Raw genomic sequence first — 24,310 nt, forward strand, 5'->3', positions numbered from 1 at the left:
ACCTCTGCGCATGTGCAGTTAGAGCGAGGTGGGTGGAGGAATTTTTTTTGTTTGTTTTCGTGGCTAGTAGTTAGCCCGTGAAATAGTTGGTTTTAACCAACGTCATTCGTGATAGAAATATTACATTCGATGAATGAAACTTATGAACGAATGAGAGTTTCGGTAAATGCTCTTCTCTGTGGAAATAGGGAACGGTGAAGCGTTTTGGAACAAGTTAGCTCAGCTGGCAAGCTAGCGCGAAGTTGATGGTCGTCCGCTAGCACACATGCTAGTTCGCTAGCTGGATAACCTGAACGGAGGGCAATTAACCAAAAATAATACATTTAGTTGGCGAAGTCGCAGGTGTACCAACAGTCAGTACTGTGACGAGCTCTGCCTTGAGGCCATTTTGCGGTAAGTTTCTACGTGCGTGTTTATTTCTTGTTTGATGGATGGTTTGTTTCTTTGTGGAGCAACGTTAGCGACGAATAGCAAATGCTAACAAAATTCATTCTTGCTAATGCTAACCAACTACCTACTGTCAATGAGTTGTCTATTTCTAATAGGGTAAATTGGTATAAACATATGTTTATTTCATGCAATGTCAAGGCATTTCAATTTACGGCGGTTTGTTTGTCATTTTTTCTCAATGTGTTATTAGCAACGTAAGATTAGCCCAAAAATTTAGTGAACACCGCGAGAACGTAATGTTAGTTTGAATGTTTTTTGTAGTTGGACAAGTCAACTCGATTAAATCCAGTTCTGAAATAGTTACATTTGTTTTGTTTACATTATAATATGTTTTATTTCTTTGAATAATTTAAAGGTAACCTATATCATCTATATCCTATAACCTATACCATAGCGCATTAATTCATCCCATATGCACGAATACCATTGTTGAATATGACTTGGAAAAAAGACACATAAACGTTATTCCTATGATGTTCTGCCCAAAATGTCATTAATGTTCTTTTTGATTTAGATTTGTAAACGTGAGCTGCATTAGATCAACTCTGATCTCACAAGAAGAAACCCCAAGATTGTAAAAGAGCAACATGTCAATCACTAACACCCCCACAAGCAATGATGCCTGCCTGAGCATCGTGCACAGCCTCATGTGCCATCGGCAGGGAGGGGAGAGTGAAAGCTTTGCCAAACGGGCTATCGAGAGTTTAGTCAAGAAGCTGAAGGAGAAAAAGGATGAGCTGGATTCTCTCATCACAGCCATCACCACAAATGGGGCACATCCAAGCAAATGTGTAACCATACAGCGAACGTTGGATGGACGCTTGCAGGTATAGTGCAAGTGGTTTACTTCCTGTAATAAAATGGTGGATTAAAAAAAAAAAGGCTGCCATGGCTAACATCTTATCTGTGTTTTAGGTTGCAGGTCGTAAAGGTTTTCCACATGTCGTCTATGCCAGACTGTGGCGATGGCCTGATCTACACAAGAACGAGTTAAAACATGTGAAATACTGTCAGTATGCCTTCGACCTGAAATGCGACAGTGTTTGTGTCAACCCGTACCACTATGAGAGGGTTGTTTCTCCAGGAATTGGTAAGTAGGAGTCAGGTAGTTCTAAGAAATACAGATTGTTAGAAGCACATTAAAGTGTATATGAATCACCACTTTTTTACACTTTTAAACTTATTAAATTTTCTCGAACAATTAGTCACACATGCAATAATTTGCCAAAAAGTACACTTGAAAGTACTCGGTACTGATTAATTTAAAGTAGTTGTGGGGAAACTGATTCATATATCTTGTTAATGTGTTTGCAGACTTATCAACACTCACCATTTCAAATTCAGGTACAGAGTTTTTCCTTTCCTCGCCATAGTTTTTGTCGATTTTCACCTGTCTTAATCATCTCTCTCACTTTCTGCCAGGTCCACTCATCGTGAAAGATGAGTTTGACTATGATAACCAACAGTCTCACTCCAGCTCGGAGAGTCACCTGCAGACGATCCAGCATCCACCGTCAAGAGCGGTTCCCCCGGAGACGTTCAGCAGCCCAGCTCTGCTGCCTCCGTCAGATGGCAGCAGCTCAGCCTCGACATCTGCTTTCTCAGCTATTAGCGCTGGACCTTCAAGTGAGATGCTACACAAGCTGAACTCCTTTGTTGTACATCTAACACTCTGCAGGACAAAGTTTCTCCAAAGCATGAAGTATTTATTTTTTATTTCTGCTTTTGCCAACACATATTTATTTATTTATTTTTTAATATTTCAGATCCTGCCCCAAACTGGAGCAGAAATGGCAGCTTTCCTGCAGCGGTGCCTCAACACCAGAATGGGCACCTACAGCATCATCCACCCATGCCTCACACGGGACATTACTGTGAGTAGACTGACAGCAAGCAATTCTTAAAAACATCTGACATCAAACTGGAAAGAATTAAATGTAGAAGTTTTTGTTCTGACAGATATAGATTGTTTTTTTTATTGATCAAAATAATTGCCTCAGTGGCTGCATAGAATTTGTTCTTTTTTGTTTTAGACTAGAGCAGGGGTCGGGAACCTATGGCTCGCGAGCCATATATGGCTCTTTTGATGGTCACATGTGGCTCGCAGACAAATCCTTAATTATACTTTTTTTTTTTCATTAGACCAGTCCTTCTCGGGCGCGATGCAATGCCAGAGGCGCGCAGTAGTAGCGGTGCTTGGAGAAAAAATTATCAATTTACTGTTATCTATTATTTCACAGAGTTTGTACCACCCGGAAACCTTTGAATTGCCTCCCTGAGGAAGAGCGCGCAGTTTTGGGGACGGGATGTGTGAGGAAGAAAGCAGAGGGGGTGGGGGGTGGGGGGGGACCGGCAGCAGGTGAATCGCGCAGAGATGGTAAAAACGTAAACCTGCTGCCCGTCACTCCTGCAGGGTGAGTGTGTGTTTGGTTCCATGTCTGTCTCACATCTAAAGAACATTCAGACCTACGATCACGTTTAAAGTCTCAACGCCTGCATGAAGCAGAAACTCACCACGTATCAACCAGACTAGACCATCAGCAAAACCACCACGAGAAATACTCATCATTTATTAGCAACAGTATAACAATGTTATTAAAAAGAATCCACAGACTTATTGGACTTTAAAAATGTTGAAATTACATCAAATGCACACATTCACTTGTATATTTAGTTTTAAACATATTGTCGCGGACTGAGTTTAACTTGGCTGTTGGGCCGCGTTAAAAGTTCTGGAGTTCATGGAACGCATCGTTCAAGCAGAGATCTGATTGGCCCTCAGTTCTGTCGCTCAGCCTGTTGTTAGGGAGTTTGGACCAATGGGGTTCAGCCATGGGCCGAATAAGGAAATGGGAGGGGCTGGAGCGGGAGCAGGGGAATATAAAGTTGGGAGAAGCGCTCTCGTCTCGGCGGGAGAGATTCAGGAGTTGCTGAATTGATTGTACGGCGTTTGTTGCGGTCTGCAGTAACCAGAATAAAGAACCCTAAAAGAGGTTAAGTCTCCGTGCCTTAGTGTGGGAAAGGGACACTACATTATTGTATGGCTCTTTCGAAATTACATTTAAAAATATGTGGCGTTTATGGCTCTCCTGGCCAAAAAGGTTCCCGACCCCTGGACTAGAGGATGCTTCAGCTAACTATGCAGGACATATTTATGCAAAGTTTTAACATTAAGCTACAAATTTTAGAATGAAAATGAGAGAAAGCATGCCATAGCTCTACAATGCCATTAATGAACGTAGGAGTAGTTTCAAAATTTGAAGTCAGATTTCTCCACTTAAAAGGTGCCAAACATAATAAAAGTTAAATTTTATCTTTGCATGTTTTGGTATTGTATCTTTTTCAGGTGTGGCTGGATGATTTTTCTCCATATTTGATTAACTTTTAAATTATTTTAGGTAGTTTGATAAATGTGTAACTATAAACAAAATAACATGTTTTCAGGGCCTGTTGCCAGTGAAATTTCCTTCCAGCCGCCTATATCCAATCATCCAGGTCAGTAGAAGCTTCAGGCAGTTTTACCATTTGACAGAATGCTTTTTCTGTGTAACTAATGATGCTTTTTCAACTGTTGGGTCCAGCTCCAGAATACTGGTGCTCCATTGCCTACTTTGAGATGGACGTCCAAGTTGGGGAGACATTTAAGGTTCCATCCACATGTCCTGTTGTAACTGTAGACGGTTACGTGGATCCATCTGGAGGAGATCGCTTCTGCCTGGGACAATTGAGTAATGTCCACAGGACAGAAAATATAGAGAGAGCCAGGTATTCTATAACATACAAAGTGTATCATCATACACGATCTGTAATAAATGAATTTATACCATGGTCCGGGTGATTACTGGATTCTGATTGGCTGCTGGGTGCGCATTAAAACCTGATAACCACACGCCCCAAAAAGAAGAAGGTCCGGTCACATATCTTAAATCTTCTGTATCACTGCGCCGGCTTCTTTAAAACAACCTTTAGCTTTATCAACTTGACAAAAACAAGCGGTAAGAGGAGAATTTTTCTCTGAACTGATGCTTTATTCAATCCATCAGAAAGATCAGCATATATATCTTGCCGAATCTTGACTACAGCGGTGGTGCGGCGCCTTGTCAGTTGTCACGTTACCGTGACAACGTTACCGTGACAACTGACGTACGTAACAAATAGTCCGCTTGAGTGTAAATTAGTCCGCTTTTCCAAATCGAAAAAAACACCCCAAGAATTAAGGACTAAAAACTGTTTAATATTTATTTATTTTGTAAGTGACCATGGTATAAGCAGGTCAATGGCCTTCGAAGTGTGCATTATCACTATTTCAGGCTTCCACGGCGTGCGTTAAAAAGTGATAATGCACACTCCGTCTGCCATAAATCCTCACTAATTTGCCACCAAAAGTTACTTTTAATGGCGCATTACTTAACTTGCAGTTTATCTTTTGTTTCTTGTTGGCCTGCAGGCTTCACATTGGCAAAGGCGTGCAGCTGGAGTGCAAAGGTGAAGGAGATGTGTGGGTGCGCTGCCTAAGTGATCACGCCGTCTTTGTGCAGAGCTACTATCTGGACCGAGAAGCTGGACGCGCACCAGGGGACGCCGTTCACAAGATCTACCCCAGCGCATACATCAAGGTGAGAACTCTGCTGCGTTTTCCTAGAATTTTCCTGCAAAAGGTGTGTGCAAAGTCTAAACTGTTGCTTCAAGTGTTGCACTTTCTTGGCAGATCTAGCAGCTCTGTTGTACCTTGTCAGGTGTTTGACTTGCGCCAGTGCCACAGGCAGATGCAGCAGCAGGCGGCAACGGCTCAGGCAGCGGCTGCGGCGCAGGCAGCTGCTGTGGCTGGGAACATTCCAGGACCTGGCTCTGTGGGAGGCATCGCCCCCGCCATCAGTGAGTGCTGTTAACTGCTGCACTTAGCTTTGAACAAGTCTCTTACTGTGATTACTTGCCATTGTCAAACTCAGTGAGGTAGTTTAGCATTTTTACCAAAAACATTGACTGTTTTTTTGACCCTCAGCTGCAGCAAAATGGAACAAAAGTAACAAAATGCACAGTTTTAACAGGGAAGTCCACATAAATAACATTTTAATTGCATAAGCAGAACCCTATGAAGTTTTAGTAAGGTGGTCCGGATGGTGAAGTAACACTCGTTCTGGAGTTAAATAAATTAATTGTACTGTCCCAATTTTTTCTTGGAAGAAAAAAAAAGTCATCTTCTCAGGATTGGATTCACGATTCTTGATTTAGATTCTTAAACCCTCCAGACTGCGTCACAGCAATGAATAGAAGCCATTAGGACCAGTTTCCTGCATGATTTAAATTATAGAGAAGCTGTTCTTCAAAAGTACACCTCTGATTAGAGTATTTATGTTGCTCTGGAGAGCCTCAACACTTCTTCTTTAGTATGCGTTAGATCTGACTTATTCACTTTGCTGAGAGAAAAGGGACTGCTGGCCGTTGGTCGATGATTAAGTCTGCTCTGTAACTCCTTGTGGATATGACAGTCTCCATTTTCAAACTCCTCCTGCAGGTTTGTCTGCTGCTGCTGGCATCGGTGTGGACGACCTGCGCAGGCTGTGCATTCTGCGCATGAGCTTCGTGAAAGGCTGGGGGCCGGATTACCCACGGCAGAGCATCAAGGAAACACCCTGCTGGATCGAGATCCATTTACATCGAGCTCTGCAGCTACTAGATGAGGTCCTGCACACTATGCCCATCGCTGACCCTCAGCCTCTCGACTGAATATAACAACACAAACTGTACAGAGGAATAGAGGCGAGGGAGGGGTGTATATCTGGCTGTAATTGAACAGACAACTCCACCTTTGTGGCTCGGGGGTGCTGAAAGAAGACTTGAGTCACACGGATACTGTACAGGCTGTATGAGTAGAAGCAAAGTTACTCCAAACATCTTTAACTGCAGCTCTGTGAGGAGTTGCCTTTATAGTGAACTCCAGATGTGCAAGTCCATTCCAATCAGCAGCTGGAGAAGCATGCGGGTTACACTGACAGTAGCTGCAGTGCTCTGGAAGACGCAGCTGAGCAGGAACACCAGCTCTGTCTGCTTGGAGATCAGGCCTGGGCTTCTCCTGCCTCAAAGAATGTGTAAACTGCACGGTAACACGCCACAGGCAATAATCTTTTAGTGTGACTTGGTCTAGTGAGAACAGAAAGTTGCTTCTCATCGGTGGATTTTTTTGTTTTGTTTTCATATATTCACACTATCAAAGTGTAAAAAGAGACCATTTATCTCAGAGTTGCCTTTTAAGTGACTAAATTCATTGTTGTTACCTCGTCTGTACATTCTGTGGGTTCTCAGCTGGAGAAAACTCTCTCCTTCATTTAGAGTTTTGGGGCTAAAATACTTCCTTTAGTTTGGAGTATTTTGAAAAAGTTGTTTTTTGTCTTTTTTAGGAGCATTCAAAAAAGCCCACTAAAACTGCATAAGATAATAAAAAAAATCACCAAACAAAGCTACCACCACATAACCCCCCCCCCCAGTCTAACTTTTAAAAGACTTAACACACCTGCATGAATGTTCAATTTTTTTTCATTAGGTGTCAATTAGCACTTTAATAATTTGCATTTTTTTCTTCTTTCACAGGTTAACTTGTGGCTTTTTGTTGCATCTTTATGTTTTAGCATCATTTATCTTTGTCATGCTAAGGAATTTGGTTCCAAAGTTCAAGATTTCCCCTCTTCCCAGTTCTCATACCGCTCCTAAAGATCTTCCTTCCCGAATTAAACACTGTATTATATTTCAGGTTCAAATACTACAAAGAGGCAGGCGTGCATTTCGTAGAGTCCTGGATGGTGCATCACTTTAAAATGGCTCACTACCCTTATTTTGAAAATAATTGTAAGGCAGTGGATCCAAATAATCAGCTGAGTGAGGAATGAACTGTGAGGAACTGTAAGCCATAATGATGCCAAAAATACTTCCTGAAATGTTGGAAGGGTTACTGGACTGCAGTTGTTTCAGTGTTACTTCTCTTGTGAAAGCTGGATTTTACTTCTTTAAACATTTTGTCAGCAATATTGTTTCAATAATGTTAGTTTTGTTTACCTCCAGGCTGTGGCAGTATTTTATGATTTTTGTTGCTAATTTTACAGTGATGAACCATTCGGGTCACAGGAAAAAAAGAAGCAAAAACATGCGTGGTGAACCTTACAATCATGGCATACAATCTGAAGAAATATGAAGTTTGAATGCAATTGGTGTTTATGTATGAATAAAAATGAAATGCGCCAACTTTGTGTTTACTGTAAATAAAAAAAGAAATCAGAAACTGGTTTTGAACAAGAAAATGTTTATTACTGCAAAGACAAGTCACAGAGTTTAAGAAAACAACACTAAGAAGCTAGCCTGAGCTGAGATCTGAAATATTCAGAAAAACGAAACTACATGTGTCAGTAATAGTTTCTCTAGTCATCAATACGACACACTAAATGATCAGGTCTCTGTAAATATAAAATTCCCCAAATTGTCCATGTTTTTTTCTTTTTTTTTCTGTAAAACACAATACAAATCACCCTACACGCATTGGTTTGCTCGCAAATTTAAGAATATACATTGTATGTAACAAACTCAACAGCACACGAGAAGAGTCACGGGAAACTTGTGTGTATATGTCTCATCAGGTACTATACATTATCCAAAAAAAGAAGAAATCACAAAAGCACTTTAGCCAACATATTAGATAAAATGTTTACCAAAAAGAACAAATATTCTGGACAAAAAGATACTTTTAATATATATATATATATATATATATATAAATATATACACATTTTGCCAAAGGTGAACTGAAACAGAAACCGTGTCCCAAATGCCACTGCCAAATGCTTGTGCTTGCAGTAGAGCGTGCTACAGATGGCCACGACTCACTAGACTCAAATGGCACTTAACAAATCTCAAAACAAGTCACAGCATTCAGAAAATATTTGACAAATCTGAAAAAAACAAAACAAAAAACCTCAGGAGGGCATTTTTTTTTAAAACTTACAGTCACTCTCCTTGTACATTTGACCAGTTTTATACACGTAAAAGTTGTTTGCGGGTTTATGTGTTTCTAGCCGAGTGTGTGCGCACGCGCGCAAGTCTGTGGTTGTCAACAGCCAGTAAATTCATCATCAGTAGTCAAGTCTGAGGGATTTCTCCCCCCCAAAAAAAAAAAAAAAGTGGCAGCACTTGTGCATCTATAGGTCGGCCCTATAGCCTCCATCTGTAGCCCACCAGAGACCCAGCAGTCACCCAGGCCATCTGCTGCAGCCGGGGGGGGGGCAAAATTAAAGGCACCAGAGTTTGCTATGGGTCAGTGAAGCTGCCGCGTCGTCTACATCCAGGCAGTTCTCGCATATAGTTTTCTACTTTGAAATGGTCTGGTTTGCAAACAGCTTTTTATATATAAAAAAATTAATAATAATAATAATTCAAAGAAATTAGGTACAGTTGTGTTGCAGCATTACCATCAGTCCATTGTTTTATCAGGCAGCACTTTTAAATAAAGGAAACAAAAAAAGTCTAAGGAAAGATTGACAAACAATTGCTAGCAGCACATGGCAGGAGTGCAAGACCAGAAAGCACTTACAAAAAGCACACAATTGAGATTCCAAGAAAAACATCCTTTAAGCCATTTTCACTTCAGGCACAAAATAATACAAGTCACCATCAAAAGTACCAAATATATTTATATTTCTGAAAAACAAAAACAAAAACAAAAAAGAAACCAAACAGTAAACATGCCACGAGGAGAAAGAAGTATCCTTAAAAAAGAAGTTTCAACCTTAATAGAACAGTGAAAACAAGACTGGCAAAGTATTTGAAGATTGTGAAGACAAAGAAATCTTTTGTGTTGAGATACATTTTTCAAGCCAGCCATTTTTCTGTTTGAAGTTTCAGAAAAAACTAGTTCTTAAGGTCATGATGAAGGAACAGAGAAAACTGAAAACATCTGACTTTTACACTGCAGCTGCCTCAAGTGAGGAGGTTAGTTTTTTCTCGCAAACGTTTTAAACTAAAAGTCAGATCAGCTTAATCAGAGTAAACAGAGACTGTCAGGTTCCACAGGTGTTACTAAGAGAAGGCGGCTGGGATGATCAATTTGACCCTTTTTTGAAAATAACATCCAGGGGTCTCCACAGAAAAAACCCCCACCACTTTGCAATATTTTCACCCGTATTTGTTTCCTTATGCATGAGTCTCAAGCCTTCAAAATGAAACCAGGGGTGGCTTAATCTAGAGGGATCATCATTTCTAAAAGGCCTTTTATTTATTTATTTTTGTTTTAGGGGCTTCATTTGGCAAACAAATACGCAAAAAAAAAAAAAATCCCTCCTTTTTAAACCTTTTTTTCTTACTCTACATGGATTTATTACACCATGTTGGGGGCAAACAACACAAAATGAAACAATTGCTCTCTGTACAGTAGGTATGCTCTTTGCAGTAGTAAAGTTCATAATTCTTCCTTAAAAGATTTATGATTACGATTATGTAAAACAAAAACAAACAATAAATATCAATAAATAAATACACAATGAAGAAACGGCTGTTTTAAACAAGCATAAAGGAAGGAAAACTCCTTTTCCGATCAAAGGGGGTTTCTGCAGAGCCCCGCCCCCTCCTCTAGAACAAAGAAGGCTAGAACAGTTCAAGTATAGATCTAAGAAGTTAGTTGCCACAAGCCTTTCCCATTTCACAGTCTCTAAACTAGGGACAGATGAGCTATGCAAAAAAAAAACATTCACATATTAACAATCAGATCAATCGCAAAAGAGAAACATGTAGTGTCATCATTTTATATACTATACATATATATTTTGATATATATATATATAACTATCTGTCTCTATATCTCTTTGAATATCAGAAAATATCTACTTTTTGTCCACTGTACAAAGAGGGTCTTCAAACAGGGAGCAAATGATGAAGCATTTAATGGGCTCCAGAACGGATTAAAAAAAGGAAACAAGGAATAAAAGGTTATCGGAGGTGAGAGAAATAACAATGGGGGCTTCTCTCCGTCATGTTAAGATTTGTGCAGTACAGTGGTGGTTGTGTGCAATAAGGTCGGGCGACTGCGCTGCACGCATCTAAGGGCTGGCACCACTGGTTTGAGGTAGGGTGACTGATGAATGTGTTCCAACACGCACATGCAAGCACACGGATGCAGACATGTGAAGCTCCAAAAAAACAAAAAAAAAAAGGACATTGCAGGTCTATCACACACACGCAAACGCGCACAAACGCAGGCACCTTTGACCAGATGACGAAGGCTTCAAGAGGGCAGAGTGAGGGCAGGAGCAAGGCTAAGGACCATGGTTCAGATAAATTGTAGGTTCGGGAGAGCTGATATAGAGGGAAAAACTAAAACAAAAGCCCAACAGGTGTGTTTGTGCCCGCCTCCCCCCCAGGTCTCAGTACTGATGAGCCAGCCCAAATCCAGCAACGAGTCACCAGAAGGCCAAATGTGGGGCTGGGACAACGCAGAGGGGGCTGTGGGCGTCTCTACAACACACAGTCAGGACTACATGGACAGCTGCATTTAAGGATAAGGCACTATGATAAAGCCGAGGTACATTATATCCCTGACATTCCTTCTGCTCTGCAACATGGCACTGTGGGACAGGAAAAAGCCTCTGTGTGGCCCCGAATGGCTCACACTGAGCTTCCTTTTTTATTTTTATTTTTGGTTTACTTCAAAACGTTAATGCAAATTCCTGAAAAGAAAAATGACCACAAAAAAAAAAAAAAAAAATCAGCAAAACCAATGGTAGGAGTAATGTAGGCTGTTTTCACGATTGTAACACATGAATCCGCACTAAGAGGACTTCTGAAATGAACGGTGTTCACAAAAAAGCTAGAGCGGAGGGCTTTTTTCTCCCCAAAAAACTTGTTCCTGTCAATTTAATCTCAGTGTTCAGCAGCGCAGATGTTTCTGGACGTTTGCTGGTGGCGATTGGCCCACAATCCTTTTTAGCATCACACAAAACAGAAAGTTTCCCTGTTTTTAGCTACATACAATACTCCCACACTAGCTTGTATACTTCGGTGTAAATGTGAGTGTAAATTAGTATACTTCAGCTAGTCTGATGTGTATCAGAATGCATATGAACAGAAACAACTAGAGAACTTAAAGCACAATGATAGCACCATGAGCTTTAAGTGATACCAATTCCAGCAACTCTATGTACAGTGGGTGGTGCTTGGAGTTGGTCGGCGCTCTGCTCTGCTGGGACTTGTGACATGGATTTGAGCTCAGAGACATCAGTAGTTTGAAGGACTTTACCTTCAGTCGCGCTCAAAGAAAAAAAAAGGTCAAATTTAGTCCTTTCCCTCCACGTCCCTTCCGCCGCCTGCCGTGCTTTGCAAAATTTTTTTTTTTTTTTTAACAGGATGACTAGACATCCAGATTGGAAACAAGTCAGACAAAGACAGCACTGCTAGGTCAGACGATCCCTCCTCAGTGGACGGGGCCAAACAGAGAGAGGGAACTACGCTCACACAGGCTGCAAACGGAGACGATGCATGAAAAGGACACCACACTTACAGGTTTCCCATCAGTGGGGACAGAAAACTCAGACCGGACACGCTCAGCTCTGCCCTCAGACCCTCAAACGGAGGCGTAGGTGTTGCCCGTGCAGTGGCGGATGGTGGGAGTACCAGTGGGGGATGTTAGCATGTGCTCGGTGTGGTCCGGCTGGGGCTGCGGCAGGGAGTGGAGGACACTCGGCTGGACGACACCCACCACAGGATGGGATCCGTCCTCCAGGGCTCCAACCTGGATCACCTGGATTACCTCGTGCTCTGACTTCTCCCGCTTGGCAAGAGGTTCTCCAGACTCCCCCGTGTACTCCTCCAAGTCACTGTCCATTCCACTTGTTTCATCTAAAAGAGATTTTTTTTTTCTAAATCAAAGACACTTTTTTGTCCCATTTTTCTACAACATAACCATCGTTTTTACTTAAACTAAAACCAAAATCAACAAATCTTTTTTTTTTTTTGGAGACCTTGTTTCTTTGAGCCTCTGGACACTTCTTGTAAGAAATAAAAAATATAAAAACTCTCCTTTTTGGCTTACCTTTATCAATGTTTGCAAGGGATAAGGTGTTGAGGCTGTCAAACTGAAAAGACACACAAAATAAACAAACAGGCACACACTCGAAATGTCAGCGGATACAAAAATGAGCAACTACAGAAATAACATGAGTCTGGAATCCAAAGATTTAAACAATAAAAACAGGAGTTACAGCATGTTTACCTCGCCCATTACACCAATAGGCGTCTCTCCAGTAGCTTGAGCCACCCGATGCTCCACCAGGTAAAACATGTACTCATCATACAGCAGGCGAATCAGGTGAAAGGAGCCAAAGCTGGCAGCGCTGCGCAGAGTCAGGTCCCTGATCACCATTGAGCTGCAGAGACATTAAAGACATTAAGTTCTTCGTGTCGCCACGGCGTGTGCTCAGCCACGTCTCTGCGGTCGTTGCAGACCTGTAGAAGGACCATTTGAGCAGGAACTGCCGAGCTGCTCTGGGGAAACTGGGCCTGTGCTCGTAGGGTTTCAGCACTTGGGTGACCACATTGTCCAGCCAGGCTGCCCACTGCTCCAGGGAGCTCTGCTGCTGCAGCGTGGCTTTGAAGTCCTGCTCCAAGTGCTGAACCACCGTCTCCTCACACTGGCACACCCATGATGCCTGCTCCTGTGTGAGCACATGGAAGATCAGTCTTTTAAGATGGGAGTCAATTCCAGAAAACGGACATTAGGGGAACCATCATGGCTGAAAATTGACATTCTTACCTGTACGTTGGCAAAGTCCACACGGTTCAGATCACTCAGCATCTGGTTGATCTGGGATGTGTTCTGCAACACGGCGCGTGCCGCCTGAGCCAGGTGGTTCAGTGACGTATATCTGCGCAACGTTTGCGCAAAGGCACTAACAGCGGCAATCTGTGACCAGAAAAACGTAAGTGTTAGCATCTTTTGGCAGGGACATTTCATCTGTAAAGCAAGCCGTGTACCGTATGATGACAGAAAAAGCCCACATGTATGTAGAATGAGCTCCAAACAAACCCCCCTCATGAACTTCTCAAATGTAACTACTGCAGTAATGCACCTTGGTCTGGATCATTCTCTGTGGAATGGCATTCATGGCATTATTAAGCCAACCTTCCAGGCTTTTGGCAAAGTTGCGAATGGCTTGAGTCAAGGCACCTAAAAACAAAAACAACACAAACCCAACCCGGTAAGTTAACAACCACAGAAACCCCCCCAGCACGTTAGCCAAGTAAACATGAGGCGTCTCACTGGGAATGGGTCTCAGGACATCAGGAATAAGGATCTCCACGAGGGCCTGGTACATTAAATGGTCACAGGTGCTCATCCACTTCAGAACTGCCTCGTTTCGGCACAGCACCAGCAGCCGTGCTCGAGGGAGTCGGGCTTCAATCTCGCTTATGCTGCTGCGGAGGGAACAAACCACATGTACCCTGGACTCCTTTGAATAATGGGTTTGGCCATGACATCAATCAGGTTCAAATATGCGCTGCATATGAGTTTAATATTCCAAATAGACCAACGATAAAACTGACGTTGATTCTTGCTGGCATTTATAAGGACAGAACTCAGAAAAGACAGATTTGTATCATTTGCTGTTAGTATAAATAATACAGTATGTGGCGTTTCTAGCTGCCTTTTACACCAGAGAAAATATTTCTGCAACCTCTAAAGTTCTTGTCTTGCTTTTCAAATAAAAACTGTGATGTCATTTTGAGATCTGACTTGGTTATTTCTTGCTGAATTGAAGTGCTCTGGGGGCCTCATTGTCCCCTTTTGTGATCTCGAGCTTACCTGTTTTCTGTTACAGTGGCGCCCTCTACTGTTTCAGGGGGAGAATAACGCCAGAATGTCTCCCACAGCTTCTCAATTAAGCTGAACTGAAGGTTGACAACTACATCAAGGATTGCCTGAAAAACATTTAAAAACAAGGAGTCAGACCTTTTGAAAATGTGATAGTCTTTTCTCTGAATTTTAACGTTAAATAATGCACTTATTCAAACACTTCAACACGTCAGTTCAGTATTCTGTCTTAACTTTAAATAAAATGCAAAACTCCCATCTTAAAAGATATCAAATCTCAAAAACTTTTTTGTATTTAATGATTTGTGGTAGAGTGAGCGTTGAGTTTTCACAGAATCTCTAACCTCACAGTGCTCTCTGTAAAGGGACTGGAGAGCTTTCACATCCTCTGAGCTGATGTTCTCTGTATTGCTCTGTCCCAGGTCCAGCTCAACAAAGTCGGGGAGTGCTCGCGATGCATCTAGAGGGAAGCAACAAAACAAAGAAACAGGTAAAAAATATATCCATTTGTACTTTTGAAGTCCAGGATTAAAGGAAAAAGGCGGCAGACCTATGAACTGCTGGTGGTGCTGGCTCTGTGCAATGACGGTCTGCTCTGCTGCACCAGGATGATGCTGGCCTCCACCTGAGTAATTCTCCCCAGAGCTGCTGTCAAACTTCTGCACCGGCTTGAACCTGAAACAAAACTTCATTATGTCTGATGGCTAAAATCAGCAGCAATGGCGGTTTGGCAGAACGCATTCCACCTCTGTTTCTGCTGAACGGGCTGCTGCTTCAGAGCCATGTACTGCATGTCTTCTTGAAGTCTATTTAGCGGTGAGTCTGGTTTCACACGTATACCATAGTAGTGATATTTGGAATTCCCTCTGCAAAAAATGAAAAAGAAATCCTAAAACGTGTTGACAGAGCCAAAGATGGTGTCGACAGATTTTATTTTGAAAAAGTAGCCAACCTCGTTCCAAGGCGCCTTGTACGGAGTCCCATGAAGATGGAGCGAATTAGTTTGCCAAAGGAGGCTGCATTAACGGGGTCCAGCTTCTGCTCCTGGCAGTGGCGGAGATAATGATTGTAGAGGGTAGATCGCGGTAGACTCACCCCTTCTGCTGTCTCATAATTGTCCAGCAGCCACTGGAGCTGAAAAAAGAAAAGAAAAATGCTTTTCAAAACCAAACCGCACTCGGAACCGTGACACTGTCGGGCAACGGCCAATAAACGTGATGCTGCTGTCGCGTGACGGGCTTTAGCACAAGCTTCTAAAGGCAGACAGCAAACTTAAAGCAACAGCGAGCACCTCACCAAACTGAAAGAGCAGAAATAGAAAGACAGATTTGCAGAAAGAGTAAAGTTAAGCAGGCGTGGAGAAAAGCAACTTACATGGCTGTTGAGCAGCGAGCTTCTCTGACTGGATAAACCCTCAGATTTTTGGAGCGTCTCAATCGCCATTTCAATCTGATAAACCACGAAAGCACAGGACAACAAAATGTAAGAGGGGAAAAAAAAAATCGGAACCAAAGCCAGAAAAAACGAGAAGTCGATGTAAACGTGTCACTTGGCCACAAGCGAAAATAAAGATGGTCTAGAAAAAAAAACAAAAAACAATCCCGAAGCAAAGCAGCACTAAAACCCCAAGCAGAGCAAGAAAAAAAAATCCTCTACAACTCATAAATGGAACAGGAAAAAGGCTCATTTTCCACCCCCACGCCTAAATCAGACATCCAACTTCCACACTTACAAAGATCCGGCAAATCTGACCAAAGTTTGTGAGACAAATCACTTTTGAAAAGTTATATCCTGCTGCTTTCATCTTTTTTTAATTTGAGTTTAAAAAAAAAAGAAGTCTGTTTAAATGACCATGTAAATCTGATAACTGGAATAATCAGATGATAATCAGATTGGACACATTTAAATGTACTCTACAAATCTGATTCTCAAAAAAGATTTACATGTGTTTTTTTATAGATTGTGTCTTTAGAGACTCATAATCTGCTTTAATCTTCCTGAAATTGAACATGCCTACAATCTGACTTTTTTATGTAGAAGCTCATCAACCTGCAAAATATGCCAAGTACACCAGACAAAACCGTGTACATGTTGAAAAATGTCAAATTATTGGTAGAAGTTTTTCTGTCCTAATCAGATTCCCCACAATCAGATGATTGTCTTAAACTAATAAAGGAGATCAGATTATAGTGTGTACTGCTTATGATCCCAGGAACAATCTGATAACCAAGCCTAATGATCAGATTTTAGTGTGCAGCATTTGATTCTCCTTTTATCCAATCAATCAATCGTGCATTTAGCCTTTTTCCACTTAGGAGATGGAATGCTGATCTGACGATAGGACTAACATGATGGGAAACACAAAATAAGATCCGTTTTACTGCAGGAGAGAGAAGAATGCGCTACAGAGTGAAAGGGAAAGAGCTTTCTTTAAACTCTAATCATCACTTCAAAGGCTAGAGGGCAAATAGTGAGCGAAGGCTGCCTTTGGTGGCCGCCGTGTCACTTACAGTGGCCGGGGAGGCTCGTGCGGTCTGGGTGGCAGGGTGGGGTCCAGCATTGTCCATCAGGTAAGCCCCTGAACTGCTGCTGATTACTTGACCCCCTGCGAGACCCATGCTCATTCCTCCGGTTCCCCCTCCTCCATTGTTGGTCAGGCCGTGGGAAGTCACCACAGTGGACACCTGTGACGAGCTCCCCTGCGTGTCAAAGTAGCTCCCTCCACTGTTCTGGCTGTACAGCTGCGGCTCTGAGTACGAGTAAGTTCTTCTGTTCAGGAAAGAGGTCAGGGGTCAAACCGGCTGTCATTGCTTTATTGAGCTGGTCGTTTTTGATCAGCTTGTAAACCATCTTATCAAGTTGAGGTGAACTGATCGCAGCAAAACCTATGATTTCAGGCCTTCAGAGGGAAGGAAAAAAAAAGAAAACAGTTGCATTCCTTCAACATCATGTGCTTCCACCATGAATGACTGCAGGAAAAGGCTTGAATGGAGAAAGCACAGAATAGGGAATGTTTTTTTGTGAAGTGGCATAAGAGCGCAGCTGACTAATAGAGTGACTCACATGTTGCCGTTGGTGTAGACGCCACTGTTTTCCTCCACATACTGCACCTGTGCTGGGTAAACATGCTGAACAGTCTGGGCCTAGAAAATAAACGAATAAATAAATAAAAAAAAGACATTGTAAAGTGCTTCAGATAAATGAGTCCATTAGCTATAGTCAGTCGCAAGGCATGCAAGTGCACTTTTGCTTGGAACACTTCAAAACAGACATAAACAGTGTGCAGATAGATACCTGCTGCTGGACAGGCACCTGCTGGGTGGAGCCAGGAGGCTGGACAGGCACAGTGGTCTGAAGAGGGACAGTGGAGGTGGAATCAGCGCCCGCCTCAGGGGTCTGCATGGCGCCTAATCAACAGAGAACATTCTTAAAAAAAATAAATAAATAACAGAACTACCTGTTTGGGGTGTTTAAATTTTTTTTTTTTTTTTACAGAAAATGCTAAATCAGCTTGTTAAATATTACATCAATCTTCACTGAAAATATTTTCTTGTCACTTCTAAATGCTCCTATTTTTTATTTTTATTTTGGGGATGCATTTGATAAAAAAAAAAAAAGTTTTTTATTTAAAATGCCAAATTAGTTCATTAAAGGATTAAATCAATCTCTGTTTTAAGGTATTTTCTTGGGCCAAAAAAACCCAAAAAACTTCAAGTATGTTTTTAAAGGTCGTATTATTGTTTCATGATACTTAATCATAGATCGGTTTATATCACTGCTTATGTGAAAAGTGTTCAAAAGAAAACGGTATTATAATTACAAATCCATATTTAATGGAATCGATTCTGCGTTTTGGCAATGAAGCCCATCCTCAGTGATATTTATTTAAAGCTCAATAGCAACAGCCTAAATTAAAGACGTTACAAGGACAATGATGATGTCAAATGAAAGAAAATATAGCTGTTTTAGTGTTACTAATATGGCTTTCCAGTTGTTATTAAAAGCAATCCACTTAAATCTAAGTAACAACACCCTCTGCAGGACTTCCTTTTTTTTATTTTCTGGAAACAATGGGAGATCCCCTCATTAAATCTGTAACTAAACAGATATATTCCAAATGCTGCCTGCGTTTTCAGCACTGAAGCAAGCAATAACAATAAAAAAAGAATTGGATGCATTACAAATGCAGAAAATATCTAGTTATCCCAAAAAAATATATCAAACTGAGGAAATGAAAGGTGCAATGGCATATTCTGCTGCGTTTCTTCCTTAATCGATGCCTCCAGAGCTTTTCAAGACCAATTGTACCCGGCTTTTTCCGCGCATGGTACTCAATGTACTGAGAGTCTCATGCATCACTGACACACGGTCTTGTCTCCACATTGGAAGCCATAAAACAAGTTAATATTTAACTAACTCTAAATAGACGCTGCCTCTCTGCCAGTTCCCACTTTTTTTTTTTTTTTTTTTACAGGTTTCACGACAGCTGCATCTAAAGAGCATGAGTCCACGACCAATGCAGCTCTTCACAAGCACAGAGACGTCTTGTTACCTTGATCTGTCTTTAAATTAAAACTCTAAATTAAACAGATTTAAACACACACCTTTAACAGAAGGAGGGCCAAATAAAAAGAGGGAGACACTGGGGGTGAACCTGTGTTTGTAAGTTAATAATAGTGCGGCGGCTGCCGTTGCTGAATTGTTCCAGGGAAAAGCCACCTTCAGTTAATCACACGGTTTCCATGAACAAGCCTCTCTTGGTTAATTAAGCTGGGTCTCCTAACAGCTTCAAATCACTCTAGGGACAGCTTGCCACTTTCTCTTCCCCTCACTGTTACACTGCCCCTCTTTAAAGTTCACAATTCTACAACTTTATTCATGTTTTTCTGGATAACTTAAAAGATAGTTTTACAAAAAGCAGAGAATAATCTAATTTTCATCCACAGATGACCTTTTTGCTGTACTTCCCTTGTCAGATGACTTTTCAGACTACTTTAAGGAGTTTTATTATGGGATAGTTTGATGCTATGTTAAAATATTAGACTGTGCAAATACCCGCACCAAATAATGAAAGCTTCTACAGTTTCTCCAAATTTGATGTAGATAAACTTTCTTGAAACAAAACAAAACTAAATAGGATGTGTTCTTTTCGTGGTCCCACAGTGGAGAAAACGGACTAAAATTCTGTATAAAACCTATAAATTCAAGAATATGAAAATAAAAGGAAATTTGAGTAAAACTAGTGCAACAGTCTAACAAAAGAGAAACTGAATATTATATACATAAAAACCTGCTTTTAAATGAAACACGTTTTTTTTCTAAAATAAAAACAGTAAATATACAAAAAGATCCATGGGTTTCATAAATCAATAATACACTTTCTAAGTAAAGATCACTAACTCCGTTTTTTTTTAAATGAGGGCTGTGAAACTGTCAAATCTTGTGTACAAACCCCAAACAATGAAAGGACAATAAGATAACCTGATGATACACAACTGATAAGCAACAACACACAACTTATTTCATTTGTCGTTGTTTTTTTAAGGTAAAAGCAGGGCACAAATATCTTTAAAATGTCATTTCATCCAGTCAAATTGTAGCCTTCGGCTTCCTATAACCAGTTATCTAAAAAGACACGCAGAGAGTGGACAATATTCCACAGAGTAGTTTGAAAGCTAAAGTACATAGCCCCAACTGAGCCTACCTAATCGAGGAAAAGAGCCCCTGTATTAAAGCGCCCTCGATGCTTTACCTCCACCCCCCCCCCCCCCCCCCCTTCCACAAAGAAATCCACGCACACACACCTCTTGCCACACCATTCAGGCACTCCCTTGTGGCCCACTTAAATGCTGTGCTCCACCAAGCAAGTGCAATCCCTACAAAGACACGGAGGAACAAAAGCCACCAAGGAGTGCAACATTTTGCTGGGAGTCCCCCCCCCCCCCCCTTTCTTCCCTTCCAGTCCAGCCGAGATCCTGAGCCAACAAACACTGCAAAGCACCGTAAACTATCCAGAACTTTTCAATCTTTAACGGCTATAAGTAACAATGTTGGAATCTCACGTGCAGAATCAAGGAAGTACATAAAGCTGTATTTGCTGCACATGTGATCGGATGCTGGCGCAGCAGGAAAACAGCAGGAGGAAGATGTGACGGAAAGCTGAAAAGGCGAGGGGGGGGGTGGTGGTGCAGAGAGCTGCGATGTTGAAATAAGGATTTAAAAATTAGAACGAAAAAGGCTTTGACTTACACTGACAGTGCAGCTGATTTTAATTTCAAAAATGCCATAATAATAATTTAAAAAAAAAGCTGATTGCAAAAATACACCATCCAACTTGTCCCTTTTCAAAAGACCTGTAGATGCTTTTGACAGTCTAAGTTTAAAAACAACTTTATAATTGAGAGACTGCAGAAAAGAGCAGCTCAAATATGCAGCTAAGCCCTGAAAATGTGTGATGGAATAATTGAATTAATCAGCCGCTCTTTAAATGATTGGAAATGCAACAGGATCCAGGCAGCAGGTGGCACGGTTCTATTTCTGCCCTACTGGACTACAGGTAAGTGGTAACATGATCTGATAACTGGCAGTTCCCAACATCCTGTTTTGTTTGTGTGTGTGTGTGTGTGTGTTGTGGTGACCTAATTTGGGTTAACTCCATAGAAAAGAAAATATCTTATTAGGAAAAAAGAATTTTACTAAAAAATCTTCCAGTTTACGAAATACGTTTACAAGCCAAATGTATTTATTTGCAAAAGTTTAGTACGCCTGATTCTTTTTTCTAATACTAGAAACGTCCCTCTCAATCAACGCTTCTTTCTGAAATGGATTCAATATTTTCATTTCATGCATCTTCAGCATTTTGAAGAGCACTACTTTGCTGTGATGAGCTGCTGCGAATACGATGCACCGCTCCTCAGAGGTCCTCTTGGTTTATCAGGGAGACAAGTGCGACTCCACCTTTCAAATCTTAAAAAACCTCCTCAGAACCCAAACATTGGTGGATTTCGTTTAGGATCGTCTCCCAGCCTTTCCTGTTATTTGAACGAATCGTGCAAATTTCTATTGTTAGAAATGTCAAAACATCCCAGAGCCGTCTAATCTACGGCCCCTGAAAGCTAGTTTCATTTCATGGCAACAGTTTCCAACTGTATGGTTTGCTAAACCCCATCTCTTAACTTTTGAACTGTTCTCTTGACACACATCCATCTGTCAGGCGATGAAATACTAGGACTCCTCTCCAGCAGGGGTTTGCTGTATTGTATAACAAGCAAACCAGCTGTGATTGCCTGTGCACAGATTTGCATCTGTGTTGTGCCAAACTATTTTCAGTCATTCAACTCGCTTTAATTACATTTATGTTTTTCAATTAAATCCATTTTATTTCCTACGTTCTTTTATTTTCGTTTGCTGCAACCTTAGATTTAATATAATGCATAGCCTTTGCACATTTACGGTACACACACACACACGCACAGACAAATCGCAATATGGATTTGGCTTTTTTAATCTGAACTCTACAGCCGCAGTTCTATGCAAGGACTTAAATTATTTAAAGACTGCTGCAGCTGTTACACAATTGTTCTAATTTTAATTTGTTTGTTGCTGCAGCTGACATTTAATATACCTAATTTGCAACAGGGGACTGACTCATTTTGATTGAACTCTATATTTTGACAGTATGAGTATGACTATTACTCACTCAATGAAGTAAACCAGATCTAAAAAGAGAAAATAGTTTTGTTTTTTTTGCGTAAAGAAGATTTTTGCAATAAAATAATTGTTTGGTTGTCACAAGAACATTGAGAGTATATAAATCTAGCATTACAATTTTTTTCAATCTGTACGAATTTCCACCTGCTGAGCACAGTGCATCAAAAATGAACACAAAGGAAAGCAAGTTAATAATGACGATTGGCCAGCACTGGTTTTAGCTAAAAACTCAATGTAGCGAATCAAGGAAAGCACTGAAAGTCATCTCTTGGCACGGTGGTGGTAGGATGATAATTTAGGTGTGTTTGGAGTTTAGATCTTGCAGCCAATGAGTCATTTATAAATTTTTCCTTGTGCCAAAATATAATCGTTTAACAAAACATCCTTTATCAGTAGCTAAAGCTGTTAAACTGCCTTATGCAACAGGTCAAACACACCAACAAAACTACAACAGCTGAATAAATAATTGGCTTAAACAAAAAACTTAAGGATGGAAAGAAAAGAAAAAACTTTTTACAGATGGTCTTAAGACAGGTGACGAAGTAGCACTGCTACTACCTCTGTCACAACCAGAATTCACCCTTGTGTGTTTTTTTTTTATTGCAACTCACACACACAGACAAAGATACACAAACCCATGCACACCTGTTCCCTCTCCTAATGGGAAGGAGAGGCTGCAGGGGAGCGGGAGACCAAGTGGACCCAGGAGTAAATGTGATGCAACACTTAGAAACTTAACATGGAAAAAAAAAACGACTGGAGGATCATGGGGTCTCCCCAGTTTTTAGTTTTTATTCTGTTTAATGGCAGAAATTGAAACAGCAAATTGGTGTGTTTAATTATAGTTAGAAAATATGAATAAACACACTGAAAAAAACCAACATTTTTTCTGAAAATAAAACAACTTTTTCTTTTTTATTAACCAATACATTTTTTTGAGTAAATATTGTGAAAAAAAGCACAGAGCTAGTATTTAGAACATCCTGTATTACCTCAAATATTGAAATACATTAATATAAATCTGATTGTGTAGTAACTGATCCCTACAGAACTGATGTTATCGCGTTCTTATCATTATTACCAGTTGATCCCACAAAGAGCACAGATGGAGAGCTAACGCCGCGATCTTGCTCCCTAAGACAAAAGGGAAAGTAAAGGCTCAGCTATTGTGAACCTATTAGAGAGTGAAAGCCCAGCGAGCACACACCACTTTCCTTTGCTAATCGACGAACAGATTTCTTAGCGGCAAAAAACGCTGAATCACCCGACGCGGAAACACACAACCCGACCGTAACATTTACCCGAAAATGGGACAGCAACAGACATCGCTGGCGTTAGCAACCTAGCAACAACAGACACCTGCTCCAGCTGACCAGTTAGCATCACTGGCTAGCCTTTGCGACCACTCAGCATGGCAACTTCAGACCAATTCTCTGCGAATAAAAGCTCGTTTTTTAGAACAAAATGGAGTCGGGCCGGTCCGTAAAGCTTTGTAAAAGGCTACACAGCCGGTTTCTGTTGGCGACCAGGACGCCTCGCCTCAGTTAGTATCCACAGGCAACGTTAGCACGCAGGCTAACACGTTACAAAGAAACACCCTCGCTAGCAAAACTACCACAGCTACCCAGCGAGCCTTCATCCAACAGCAGACAAAACGCAAACCAACAGCATCAAACCCCCCCTGATAAAATTCATATCCTGTGACGCCGAGGAGCATCTTACATTTATGCTAAAAATAGTCAAGGATTTAAATCAAACCTGAGCCGTGGACTGGTTGATGAAGATGAGGATGATGGAGGAGGTGGTAATGATGGAGCGAGAGGTTGTTGTTGGTGGGTTACAGTCGCCAGGACTACGGTGACTATGGCGCTGCCTCACCGGGCAACAGTTGCTATAAAACTCACCGGCAGCGCGCAACCTTAGGTGGGAGGAGCGCGCGGCGATACCTACGGCAAAAATCAAAAAGGAATAAAACGATTTCAACCATCGATGAATTGATTGGACTGCTTCTCTTTCGGCTTTTGTCTTTCTTTTCTTTCCTTTTTTCGGGGGGCATGTACAGATAAATTCCCCGATATTTTTCTCTCTCAATCAAATTACTTCGAAGTCTTGACTTAAATAATACAAAAATAAATAAAATGTATTTAGCCATTACTTTGTTTTCCATGTTATTACAATGTTGTGGTTGTTTTACACTGCAGTATATTTATCAAAAATTGCATTGCAATTGATAAATCGTGTATACTTCTGTATCATATTTAATTTAAAGGTGAGAAATTATATATTTTCATGCACTCAGTTGGAATT

General features: G+C 41.1%; 2 protein-coding genes across 4 annotated transcripts; one reads left to right on the forward strand and one right to left on the reverse strand.

The window, feature by feature from the left end:
• On the forward strand, positions 1-7,719 carry LOC101163504 (mothers against decapentaplegic homolog 4). Of its 2 annotated transcripts, XM_004074773.4 has the most exons (11): positions 2-393; positions 965-1,277; positions 1,366-1,540; positions 1,765-1,794; positions 1,873-2,076; positions 2,217-2,324; positions 3,895-3,945; positions 4,032-4,215; positions 4,898-5,066; positions 5,187-5,325; positions 5,966-7,719. In XM_004074773.4, the coding sequence occupies exons 2-11, from the start codon at positions 1,038-1,040 to the stop codon at positions 6,175-6,177; spliced, it is 1,512 nt and encodes a 503-aa protein (XP_004074821.1). In that variant the 5' UTR covers positions 2-393; positions 965-1,037; the 3' UTR covers positions 6,178-7,719. The 2 variants fall into 2 exon arrangements, with proteins under 2 accessions (XP_011480091.1, XP_004074821.1); XM_011481789.3 differs by lacking the exon at positions 1,765-1,794 and having other exon boundaries at positions 1-393.
• On the reverse strand, positions 7,336-24,074 carry rfx3 (regulatory factor X3). Of its 2 annotated transcripts, XM_023960433.1 has the most exons (17): positions 23,762-24,071; positions 17,588-17,700; positions 17,357-17,436; positions 16,804-17,062; positions 15,668-15,742; positions 15,246-15,427; positions 15,040-15,159; positions 14,844-14,968; positions 14,638-14,753; positions 14,285-14,400; positions 13,742-13,896; positions 13,551-13,648; positions 13,235-13,384; positions 12,928-13,136; positions 12,695-12,848; positions 12,515-12,557; positions 7,336-12,321 (listed from the first exon to the last, which is right to left on the reverse strand). In XM_023960433.1, exons 2-17 carry the CDS (start codon positions 17,693-17,695, stop codon positions 12,047-12,049), a joined length of 2,265 nt encoding a protein of 754 aa, XP_023816201.1. In that variant the 5' UTR covers positions 17,696-17,700; positions 23,762-24,071; the 3' UTR covers positions 7,336-12,046. The 2 variants fall into 2 exon arrangements, with proteins under 2 accessions (XP_023816201.1, XP_023816202.1); XM_023960434.1 differs by lacking the exon at positions 15,668-15,742 and having other exon boundaries at positions 23,762-24,074.
• Positions 24,075-24,310: the final 236 nt, after the last annotated feature.

Source organism: Oryzias latipes, chromosome 12, assembly GCF_002234675.1.
Source record: "Oryzias latipes chromosome 12, ASM223467v1".
Taxonomy (NCBI): domain Eukaryota; kingdom Metazoa; phylum Chordata; class Actinopteri; order Beloniformes; family Adrianichthyidae; genus Oryzias; species Oryzias latipes.

Excerpts from the sequence above, each read along its gene's own strand:
- LOC101163504 (XM_004074773.4), top strand. The coding sequence starts at position 1,038 with ATGTCAATCACTAACACCCCCACAAGCAATGATGCCTGCCTGAGCATC. Across the intron at positions 2,077-2,216 it reads TATTAGCGCTGGACCTTCAA|ATCCTGCCCCAAACTGGAGC; the intron begins GTGAGATGCTAC and ends TTAATATTTCAG. Across the intron at positions 3,946-4,031 it reads GCCTATATCCAATCATCCAG|CTCCAGAATACTGGTGCTCC; the intron begins GTCAGTAGAAGC and ends TGTTGGGTCCAG.
- rfx3 (XM_023960433.1), bottom strand. The coding sequence starts at position 17,695 with ATGCAGACCCCTGAGGCGGGCGCTGATTCCACCTCCACTGTCCCTCTT. Across the intron at positions 15,743-16,803 it reads CACGAGCCTCCCCGGCCACT|ATTGAAATGGCGATTGAGAC; the intron begins GTAAGTGACACG and ends GTGGTTTATCAG. Across the intron at positions 15,160-15,245 it reads ACAAGGCGCCTTGGAACGAG|AGGGAATTCCAAATATCACT; the intron begins GTTGGCTACTTT and ends CATTTTTTGCAG.